General features: G+C 38.0%; 1 protein-coding gene across 3 annotated transcripts in view; it reads right to left on the reverse strand.

The window, feature by feature from the left end:
• Positions 1-352: 352 nt before the first annotated feature.
• The window catches only part of EPM2A (EPM2A glucan phosphatase, laforin), a 39,889-nt gene continuing 28,152 nt past the window's right edge, over positions 353-12,089 (reverse strand). For all 3 annotated transcript variants that reach the window (XM_032682915.1, XM_032682916.1, XM_032682917.1), the window contains exons 3-4: positions 3,745-3,986; positions 353-2,288 (exon numbers count right to left, since the gene is read on the reverse strand). In XM_032682915.1, coding sequence (XP_032538806.1) covers positions 2,008-2,288; positions 3,745-3,986 — 523 coding nt within the window. In that variant the 3' untranslated portion in view covers positions 353-2,007. The remainder of the gene's footprint in view (positions 2,289-3,744; positions 3,987-12,089) is intronic.

A 12,089-nucleotide genomic window follows, 5' to 3' on the forward strand; every position in this document is an offset into this window, starting at 1 on the left:
CTTTAAACTTAGTCCAAATGAGGTAGCTCCTGGGTAGGCAGCCATAGCTCTGCTATTTGCACATGAGCCCAACAGCCAGACAGCATCACTAACACACTTGCTCTGCTCTCTGCATGGGGCTAGGAGAAGAAACACCTTTTTTTGTCTTTGGAGATACCAGAGGTGCCATATCATCCACACACCTTTGCTGTGTTGTCTGTTTGAGATTTCCCACCAAAACTGACACAACACAGCAGACAAGACATCGCTGTGACCCTTAAAGAGGCTGGTTCCAGTTCTATACAGAAATATAAGTCATGACCCTTTTTGCTACTTGTGAAATTGGGAGACAAAGACATATGACAAAACGGGCTGCTGGAATTGTCATTATGTCTTTATTTAATAGAGAACTTTCTCATCCATTTTCTAAACAGGCAGCATTATTTCAATAAACCAGAAACAAAGTCATGACCAAAACCAAATGTAGAATAACTTAAATAAACATTTTTTTCCTTTGAAGATGATTGAAGTATAGGATAAATAAAATGTATTATATTATTTTGGAGTTTCTCCATAAGCAGTTCATATCTAATAGTTTCTCCATTAAGTATTCAGAAAATCAATATATATCAGCTAAACTACTCTGGCACTGACTGCATATTTAGAGGAACAAGTTGGCTGGCAAAAATGAGATTTCACTCAGAATAAACCTACAGAAATTAGGTTTCTTAATGTTTTTGCATCCTTAATCCTCTCCTCCTTAGGAAATACATTCTCTCCCTTCTCTCTCGAACTCAACCTACAGCAAATTGGTTTTACCTGAGCAGGGCTGGAAGCTGTTGGTGCCACTGCTTAGTTTAGCTAAGTGACCAGACAGCACTGGAAAACATTAGGGATCATCCACAAAACAAACATTAGCCTACTGAGGCTAAGCTCCTGAGAAACTCTTCTCAGAGTTGCTCTTTGCTCCTTTAGAAGAATGTATCCACTTTATTTACCCCAGAAGTAGCCCCGCATTAGCTTCAATCAGCTAAACCTAACATCCATGAACATCCACACACTGCTTGCACAAGGAGAGGCTTTTGCTATAGTGAAGATTCCAATCCAGGTCAACAGTCCAGAGGCTGTGATGTCAATCATGCACAGAGGCTTATCACACAATTCCAACAGGTCCTGTTTTACCCCAGTGCTTAGATTGACTTGGCACCTAGGGAGCCCATTGTACAGCACTGCACGGACCAGAAAAGTAAAATGTAGCTTCAACTCAGAGAACTCACAGCCTAGGATAATATAATAAATAGTGGTCCTTCCCCACAACAGAGCAAGACTGAAGCAGGTGGAGCTGTTTCCTCTCTGTGTCACATTCCAGCACAATCCCAACGTCATAAAAGCATAGCTGTAGCTCATAATATTTAATATTAACTAGAAAGACAAAGAGAGCAAATTTTAGTTCACTGCATTAGACATTAGCTTTTTGTTTAAGAAACTGAGTTGAAAAACCAATTTCCTTATGGTCTTTCTCATTAATACCACTTGTCTACAAAATTACTACAAAACACTGCAACAATCTACACTCTGCCTAACATAGCTGAGCAGCTTTGACGATGATCTGCTCCACCCTAACCTGAAGATTAATTCAGTCAACCTTTATACTGTTTCTTTTTTTGAGAATGCCTTTGCTTTCTTGTCACTGAAATACTGTCAACTCTATTTCACCTCACATCTTGTTTAGTGTCTACCCTAAAATATCAGTTCCTATAGGCAAGAGGCTAGAAGAAAATCTTAGTTTTGCTTCGTAGAGTTTCTAGGTCTCATACTTGCACCAAAAGGCTTGAAAACATGCATAGTATCAGCTCAAAGAAAGTAAATAAAAAATACTCGAAGGCACTGTTTAAACAAAATTCTCATGACTTTTATGACAAGCTTATAATCTGAAGAGGTGAAGCTGGTGCCTGAGTCATGATTTCTAAGTCCTCGGGGTTCAAACGTAAGGGTTCCTCTTCACCTTCCTTTTTCTCTTCTGCTTTTCTACTCTTGTATTTGGTACGAGGAACGAAGATGCCCAAATTTCTGGTAGAAATCATCTTCAGCACGATTCAGAGCTTCCTCATCTATGTAGACAGCTGGTCTCCGGGAAGTCAAAAAGTACTGGACTTTCCGCAGGCTCCATCCCATCACGTACTTCAGCCAGCCACTGACAGCAGCTGTTGACCGGCCGACACCAGCATTGCAATGAACATAGACAGTGTGTCCATTCTCCAGTAGCCCGTGCAAGAGGCAGACAGCTTGTGGCAACATCTGTATTCTTCCTAAGGTTAAAAACAAGGCACATTCTTTTGCACTGGAGAAAGCTAGGTTCATGGCTGAGATTTTGTCTGTAGAGCCCCCTGAACTGTGAATAATAATGGCAAACCTGACGTATTTGAGGTTTTTTCTTTCTTTTCTCAAATGACCTTCTACAATAACTTGTTTTTTTCTTGCAACATAGAATCAGATAACACAAAACTGTAAAATGCTCCAAGTCTTCTCTAAATATACATTCTGATTAACATTGGATGTGCATGGCATACTTGTTTTCACAGGAACTGAAAACAAGTTCAGCAAATTACTGAACTTGTAAGGCAGAGACCAGGACATCTTACATAGCCTTAAAGTTAGCAAGTCAAAAATGAAATGTTTTTTAGTACCAGAGGTTTGTGAAGCTACCTACATACTGCTGCTTTCCAAAACACTGTAATGAAGGCCATCAAGTCAATAGTGAGGGAGGGAAAGCAGAGGACTTAATACTGTTATGATTTTTTGCTGTACAACTTAATACTGTTATGATTTAATTATGCACTAAGCATACGGTTAAACAACACAGAACAGCCTTTCTCAGTCCCAAAGGGATGAATATACTCTATTTCCAGACACCTTTCTCCCTGCTATCCCAGGAATTGAAGCCGCAAACAGCAGAGCCCAACTTTTCCTCATGGCACAGATAGATGAGCATAGATGTTTAGCTCTTTCAAAACCCAGTTTTAAGGTCCCCTGTCTTCCCTGATGTCCTATTACTGATATGACAGTTCTCTGTTTGAGGCAGCGGTATTTCACCATGTTGAAAGCAGTCTCTTCTGCTGGTAGGTTGCTCACTCGAAAACACGCTCACTTTCTAACCTCTTGGCTGGAAATAAGATTTTGAACTGAGTATTCCAACCAAGGACTTAAAAATACTAGTAATTTATGTTACAGCTCAGGTGCTCTGAACATTCTACGTTAATTAGAAATTATTATAAAATGTCTCTATGGAGATTATTGATTAGGCTGGGATACTACAGTTAAAGTAAAAATATTTGCTGGGGAAGGGAACAGCAGAGCACAGCTGTCTGACAGACAGCACTGTCTCTCCATTTTTAATCAGAAAGGGTGGCAAGCCATCCTGCTGTGCAAGCTTGCAGTCTTCCACCTACACAGTATATTTTCATTATATGGTCTGAATTCAAGCTGAAAGCAAAAACAGTCAAGCACTTATCGATGTCAGATGGCTTTAAACTCAAATCCATAATAATGCCAGACACAAAGTATTTTAGATGGCCTCTCTGCTTACAAGAAAATACGCATAATTTGTTAAAGACAGCACACAAAGAAATTATAACTTGTGTGCTAAGTATATTTTTATGCAAAATTTACACAGAAGAAAAAAAACAAACTGTCACGAAAATGGCAGATTAGTAACTCAAAGGGTTTGTTGCTACTAATTTACTGCAAGAGTGACCTAAACATTACCTTCAGTGCTCATGTCTGCAGTTGGCAGCCAGACATAGGCAAGACCTTCCTCTTTATACAGTTTCATGAGGATTTCAGGGCTCATGGGTTCTGGGTAGCGGTTGCAGCCCCAGGAATTCTGAACAATATCCCCTTCAGTCTGGAAGTTCATCACAGCCGTAACACCCAGCTCGTGCTTCAGCTTGATGGTCACATGCTCCAGCTGCCGAGGGCAACTTCCCAGCCAGATGTTTGGCAGAATCCTAGCATTGAGAAAATACTGCAGTGAGATTGATTAAAATATCTTAAAATGGAAACTGCCAAGTTCAGTGGTGTTCCAGTTCCAAACCTGCTTAACATCATCACACAAACACTGCTAAGCACAGCCTTTTCAGGTCATGCAGTAAGCAACTTCTCATTTCATTACAACCTCTTATTTCATTGCTGTTGATTTGCTAATGTTTGAAGCTGGGGATCAAGTTCCTAACATACCACAAACAGCCAAATGATCTGAGAAAAGAATTCAGAGCATAGTTAGTAGCACAGGTCTCCAAGGCATCCATCATTAAGCTTGTAGTAGAAGCTTAGTATCATCACAGATTAGAATCAGAAAACTCTGAAGATTCGTGCAATTTGTACATACACACACACACAAAAAGAGACCTAAAGGAGTCACATGATCCAGATCTGAATTACTTTAGCAATAAGTCAAACACATAAAACTCTTCCAACTTTGTAGGTACCACTATAATAAGGAAAGTAGAAAAATAAAATCAATTTGAACTATCCTTCTGTAATGAAACTCAAAAATTAATCAGTAATTTTCTTCTAATTTTTCTCTGATCTTGTGGAGTCTAGTGGGAATCAAATGCAGAATTACAACACATGTCTAGCTTCCCTCAAGGCCTGAAGAACCCCAAATTTTTCAAGAAAACTCAGGAGGTTTGTGTAGGATGGATAAACAACCATATTTCTGGTACTTATCTAAAACAAGCTTCAAGACTTCTGTGGTTTTCCCATTGTTAATTATCATAAATCTGTCTCAACAGATTTTGACATTATAAACTGAATACTAAGAGCTTTTTAATCTGGTTAATAGGGTTTTAACTTGCACATGCAATGAAATTGATGGTGTCTACAAAGGATTATTTATATGCTCAAACTATTAGTGATCTCCTTTAATTTATTTTGCTTCCATAAACTTTGACTTTGAACATGCAACCCACAAACTACACAAAATCCCCCTGCACTTGAACATGCAACTTTGCAAACATTATTAACTGCAACAAAATCTGCAATACTATTAACTGCAACTTTGCAAACATTATTAACTGTAAATCTGCAACAAAAGCAAGATCATCAAACATAAAATGTCTTTCATGCATTTCTTATGGTCCTTTTCAATTTTAATCTCAGAAACAATAAGTAAAGTTTTATGTTTATTCAGGAACCTATAAACCACCCTTAAATCAACAGGTAACTATTTCCATTTCACTATCACGGCAATAAGTGCTTATTAGCATTTAATTAAGACCTGTAATTGACTGAAATGATTAAATACTGCTATATTAGTACTGAATATGGTCAAAAGAAAAAAATTCAGATCCAGGAAGCACTAATTATTACTGTTTTCTGCATGTCAGCTGCATCCACAGTGAGTTGCATAATAGCCACACAAATGCAGTCTTTGGCTTTAGTCCCTGTTTCAGTGAGACAACACACTTGATCTCAGCATATGGTAACTGAGACCAATTTAAACAAATATATTGCATAGCAAATAACCATTTCAACCCTGTTTCAACAGAGACTGTTTGAAGAGATTTGACTTAGTTGTTTCACATACATGTTCTGGTCTAGATTGCTTTGAGGGTATTTCCCACTGCTAATAGAAAATGCATTTGCTCGTAAGAAACAATAAATTCAATAAATCTGAAATTTCAAAAATTAAGATTTACATTCTTCATCACTTTTCTCACAGTCCTGAACACTACCTTTATAAAGGAGAGAAGACTCGGAAAGAAAGAAATCTTAATACACAGTCTTTCTTAAGCTACAAATTAAATTCAGATAATCTAATAAGAAATATCAGTACTCAGACAGCAGTGGACTCCACAGTCCTGAAAGAAAGGAAATAAATACACAAATTGTATACTCTCATTATGTCCAAGGCACAGTTCCACATACCAGTACAAGAAGGGAGTTTCTCAAAACTGCCCAAAATCCAGCGCAAGCAGTTCAAGCATTCCCACTGATCAGAGGGGTGAGCAGAGGTCCACTGCAACAACTGCTGCACTGACCCACCTTCCACACACCAGCCCCACAGCAAATCTCATCCTAATCTGAATGAGTGACCACTGTCAGGATTCTGCCGCAGGAATTCACCACAGTGATTAGAGCATTTCAAGGTGGTGAATGTAAGTTAAAGTGCCCTAACAGATAGAGACAAATGGTTGGAGATGACCAATGCCCACAATACTCCATCACTGAGCAAGAAAAATGGCAGTATCACTAACATCTCATGACAATATGAGGATATCATTTCAAGAACAAGAACATTAGTATCCTTCCTTCAAAAGCTTTCCTGGAGGCTCATATATATGTAATTCAACTGATATTTTGGGAAACATCTAATATGCTAAATTACCTTGATAGGAGAGTAAAAGTGTGTTTTCTTGGATTTGATTGAATCAGGAGTGACTAAAGCATTTTTGAGATGACTAAAATTCTGGTAGTACTCTTGCTTCCAGAAAAATCAATGCTTTATTTTTTTTTTTCCCCCAATGATTATTTACTGGGTGAACATCACAGCCGTGCTATTTGCAAGACTCCTGGAATATACACTATTTGTTCTTGCAGCCTAACAGGTAAGACTTCTCTATTGCACAACAGTAATTGCATTTACTGAAAAATCTGATGAATTTACCAAGTTTTTATCCCTGTCTTTCCTCTAATTAACTAAACTAGCAGCAGCCTTCAGAGACTGACCAAAAAAAATATTTAGGACAGCTAATTCTTGTGAATTATTTTTATGATCAGGTTCTAGAGTTTAGCCTTTGAGAGGACCAAGATGTAGCCTTGACCTTGGTCTTCAAGGTCCTTATTTACCCACCTACAAGTAACTGTAAAGTCTTGGTCTTGCTGAAGAAGGCTTAGGCCTGACCATGCAGAAAACAGTAATGAAAAGCTGTCCTATGAGTCCATTTATGTAAAAATTCTCAGATAATCCTACTGCATGGTATCTATATTTCTATTTGGCTTTATCTGGTTCATACCTTACCTTTGTCTGACATCAGAAGGAAGGAATAAAAGGGTCAGTGCACATGTGAGTACAGAGACTGATGGAGAGTTTAGCAGTTATATTTTATATATATTTCCTAAAGGTGTAGCATGCAACTACAGCAACACATAACTTATAGTAAAACTTATTCTGCATTCCCGAAAGAGTAACATTTATAATTCAGTCAATTCACCCCCAGCATTTTGTGTTGCTTGTAGGCATACAGAGTGGTTTTCTGTACCAATGTAGTATTATTACCCTGACACCACTACAAGCAAGCAGCCCAAAGGGAATGTAGGCCTGAAGTACAACTCAGTTAGAAATGTTTTTTGCAGCACTTGAACTACTAGAGACTCTTTCCAATTACAGCACATTCTTATTTCCTCCCCTGATGGCACTGGAGCAGGAACTCGTTCAGAATGAAAAATTATGACCTGTTTGTACCAAAAGCTTCATAGAAACTTTCAACTTTTAACTGATTTAAACTAGTTTTTAAGAGCAAATATCTGTTCTCTGTCTCATTTAACACACACACAAAAAGAGATTTCCAAAAGTATTGCTTTGAGCATATTCAAAATGAGAATATAGGAAATCCTATCAGCTGTAGCTGAGATGCTCTTTCATCTTTTCTCTGCTCTCTGCCTTGTGACAAGGCACATCACTTTAAATGGGGATACCATTGGATTATGATGATCCAGAACTATCATCCTGCCTGTTCTCCTTCTTTTGCCAGTGGCAAACAACATATAGCAGCTTATTCTTAGGTCTGTGTGTGCCTTCCCTGAAATACCAAAGTAGACATCTCTTTTCTAGGCCTTTCTTGTTCTTTTCTGCTGAACTTGTGACAGTGAAAACACTAAGAGCACTTGGTAGAAAACAGAGAGGTTCCTGTACTTTTGTCAGAGAAATCCAGAAACATCACTTAGATTGCTGTGTAATGCCCTGAAATTTATTCAGCGAGAAGGATTTTCAAATCACCAAATTCTGCTCTCCAGTGGAAGATCTGAACACTTTCAAATATTGTTTCATATGTAGAAAGCACACTGATTATTATCCTTGCCTTCAGAAATACTTTTCTAATGTCCAATATGAATAGTGCAGGCACAGGTCATAGAGACACCTTCTTTTCTCCATAATGAACACAAAGAATAGATTATTCCCTTCCACTCTGCAAAATCCTTTTACTTCTCTGCAAGTTACTAACACACACTGACACAGCTTTGTATTCTTCACACATACACATACACGCACACCCACTTGTCATATATTCAAAGCATCTGATCATTGTTGTTTCCCTTTGGCCTTTCTCTCTTTCTTAATATGTTATGCCCAGTACTGAAAAGAGTATATTTCTGAGAAGACCCAAAGATTACTTACTTCTTATGCTTCAAAAGCTTTATCCCTCTTTATACTTCCCTGGCTGTCTTTCTACAGCATGTCATTGCTGACCTATATTCAACATGGAATTCGCTTTTCAAGTTAAGATCTCTCAAAACACATGATCCTACTCAAGGAGAGACCAAAATTTGCCCCAAACAGAATTATTTAAGATTTTATCAGTTACAACTGCCAGTGGTGTCAAATAAAGCTAAATGAATATGCAGATGAGATTCACAGTTGATGAATGCATCTTAATAATATGTCTTGGAATAAATAATCTCACATACACATTGCTGTGTTTTGAGTTAACTATAATCAAATAGAAAGGGAACTAGTATATGTTTGCAGTGGTGCTAGGTGAAAATGTTGATTTATAAAGATTTCAAAGTGGTAATATAAGCCTATACAAAGTAGTGAACTGAAAGGAACAGAAAATTTACAGTAACCTAAAAATCAGTGATCCCATTCTATGCACTCAAACTTTGAACTTTCTACTATTTTACTGCATAAAGATACAGAAAAATGAAAGCATTCAAAATACAGTACATTACAGATATTTTTTGTGAAAATACTTTCATATGAGGGCAGACTAAGAATTTAACATTTTTAAGAGGGAATTAGACAACTGCTTAAAGATAAAACACATGGGAGAGGCAATCAACTGGTTTTAACTACATAAAAGAGGCAAAGAATATAAAATTCCAGGTAGTTTCATCTATAAAGCAACTACCAAGAGATGAGAAAAATGGCAACATTGTTTTAATAATTTTTTTTAGTTCTGCATTTTCCTCCAAAATACTGAAAACATAGGCAGATATCAAAACAGAGGAGTCCCTGGTTTGGTCTTGTACAAGAATTTCTTTGGTTTCCTTACATTCTCTTTAAATAAAGGAAAAAGAGATCTCTCAGTAAAATGCCTTCTTATCAATGAAATAATAATGTAGAATAATAATGCAAGAAGGATTATGACACTGACATTTCATTGCACAGAGCACACGAGTAAATGGCTGTGGTCTTAATTCCTTCTCCTCTTGACTTACTGATAAAGTCTCCTTGCAGAAGACAAGCCAGTGGATGTTTTGTGATGAGAGGCTTGGCTTCAGCAGGATTGACTGAGCACAGTCTGATGCACTCAACTGCCCAGCATGCAGTCAAGCAGTACTGGCCAGAGTAGGAAAGCAAGGTTTTATGAGGCTATGGTCTAACTGATGGAACACCAAGAGGATATAGACAGGCTTAATAAGGTCACTCTTATCAAGAAAGATGGAATAAATGGCCATAATCTTAGCAGAAGTCATCTGAGAAAAGTGTTGATTAATGATAAAACTATACCTTACTGAAACAACACAGCTGCAGACCTTGTAAAAACTACATATATTCTTGAACAAAAAATTGCTTTTACCTAAATGCCAGATGCAGAAGGAGCACAAGTAATCGCTTATAAATTTGTTCTGCTTTACCACTGAGAGAGTGCAGTTTGTTGTGAAGTTAAGGATTCTACCTCGGGGCTTTAAATGAGGAGAATTAAAAAGACTATAATGTAGTTCCAAGGTGGTTTTTTTTTTTTTATCCTTCTTATTTGGCACTCTGATGAAAAGCAATTAAGGTCTGGCAAATTTTCTTCTTAGGTGTAATTTGAACTACTTACCTAGCCTCTCACATGGGAGCAGTCTTGGAATCTAAAAAGAAACACCTGCTTTTATCACTTTAGAACAACACTTTGTCAGCTTAGCAATAGGCAAAGTTTCTCAAGCCCTTGAATTCTGAGTGTTATACTTAACAGTGTCTTATTTATTCCATGTTCACAAATTTGTGGCATAAAATTACCTCATTTGCTGATATGCCAAGCAAATAAGCCATTAAGATTTGACCTCAAGCTGACACTGTGCTAAAATGAAAGCAGGTAAGAATAATATCAAACCTGCAATTGAAACACAGGGTTACCCAGACATGTATGAGACACCGAGCAACTGTGCTAATGCCTAAGCTCAGCACAGCTAGCTTCATTCATAACCTTCTGGTGACTTCTGATTCTGGAGAAGCCTGTATGCTATGTATGCTTTATGGATTGTCCTAGCTTTTAATTCACCAGAGATACAGGAAAAGAAGGATCCACATGAGTAGAATTAAAGTCAGTCCCATAAGAGAAGTTTAGTCTAGATAGAACCACAAAGTTTTTTCTTTATGGTCCATTTTCCCCTTCCACAGCCACCCTGGACGTTCCCTTAACAAGAAGCATAAGAACTTTATTAGAAGAAAGTTACCTCTCATAAGAACAGCTGCAGAGATCAAGAGCATTTCTAACATCCTATACCCTGCCACAGCAGGTGTATTGGGTCTGGCTGAGATGGAGTTAATTTTCCCATAGCAGCCCTCACAGTGCCACACTTTGCACTGGTAGCTAGAAAGGAAGAATGGGGGCGGGGAGGGGATGGGGGAGCATTTGTTAGTTAAAGTTGTTGCCTTCTGAGCAACTGCTACACATGCTGAAGCCCTGCTTCCCGGGAAGTGACCAAATATAGCTTGCTAATGGAAAGTAGAGAGTGTGCACAAACTTTCGCTTTTGTTTCAGTAAACTGCTTTATCTCAACCTACAAGTCATTTTCCATCTTATTTTCTCTCCCCTGTCCAGCTGGGAATGGGAAGTGATAGAGCAGCTTGGTGGGCACCTGGTGTCCAGCCAAGGTCAACCCACCACAGCAGGGAAGCTATTTCACGAAAATACCTAAGCAACTGGGAAGTAAACCACATCCCCCACTGCAAAGAATTACAATAATATTTGGATAAATAAGCAGTATCACTATTGTACTCAGTAATCATAGACCACCATCAAGAGAAATGAGAAGAAGGAAGAGAAACACCTGGACAGCCCAGCAGAGAGTGCCAGAACAATCAGAGTTCTAGGAGACAAGTTTTAAGAGAAAAGACTTAAAGGTCCAAGGGTTAATATCAGAATGAACATAACAGAGATATTCCAGCCTCAACCACTCTGTGATTCTGGTAAAAGAAGAACAGGAGTTGCCAAGCAAATACGAAATGGCTATAAAGGGGCAGGATACTAATTTGTTCTTCAAGCCTGCTGTGGAGAGAACAAGAAGAAATGAACTTAAATTGCACTAGGAAGACTTAAACTGAGATTAGTAAAGCTTTTTAATGGTAGGAATAGTGAGGTAATTGAATGGAAGAGTAACAGGCCTGTCGAGTCTCATCACTGAGATGAGATCATATTTTAGATCAGGCTGGATAAACCTGGAATGATTTAAATGTAATTGAGATTGAGTTGGGGCAGGGAAATGGACTGGATGCTTTCTGAGGTCTCTCTGAGCCTATGATCTATGATACTATAATCATAAACTTTAATTTCCATTTCTGGAATCACTACTTATATTAATTTATCAAGTTCCATCTTGAAATAATTTAGGTTCCTTGTCCTTTCTGCCCTATTTGAAAGGTCATGCCAGAATTCAGACATCATTCCTTTGATGACAGAAACCTTGTTCTAATTTACACTGTAAATTCATTCAGAGGCAATTAATATCCATTTGATCTTAAGGCAGGTTCAATTTCAATAATTCTTCTTTCTCCTTTGTACTAATTCCTGAATGTCTTTTACAAATAGTAATAGATCCCCTTTCTCAGTCTTCATTAAATGTGCTGTCTATCCCAGGCACCAGAAGTAGTCAAAATACGGTAGCACAGAGTTCCTTTC

This window comes from Chiroxiphia lanceolata, chromosome 3 (assembly GCF_009829145.1).
Source record: "Chiroxiphia lanceolata isolate bChiLan1 chromosome 3, bChiLan1.pri, whole genome shotgun sequence".
Classification (NCBI taxonomy): Eukaryota; Metazoa; Chordata; class Aves; order Passeriformes; family Pipridae; genus Chiroxiphia; species Chiroxiphia lanceolata.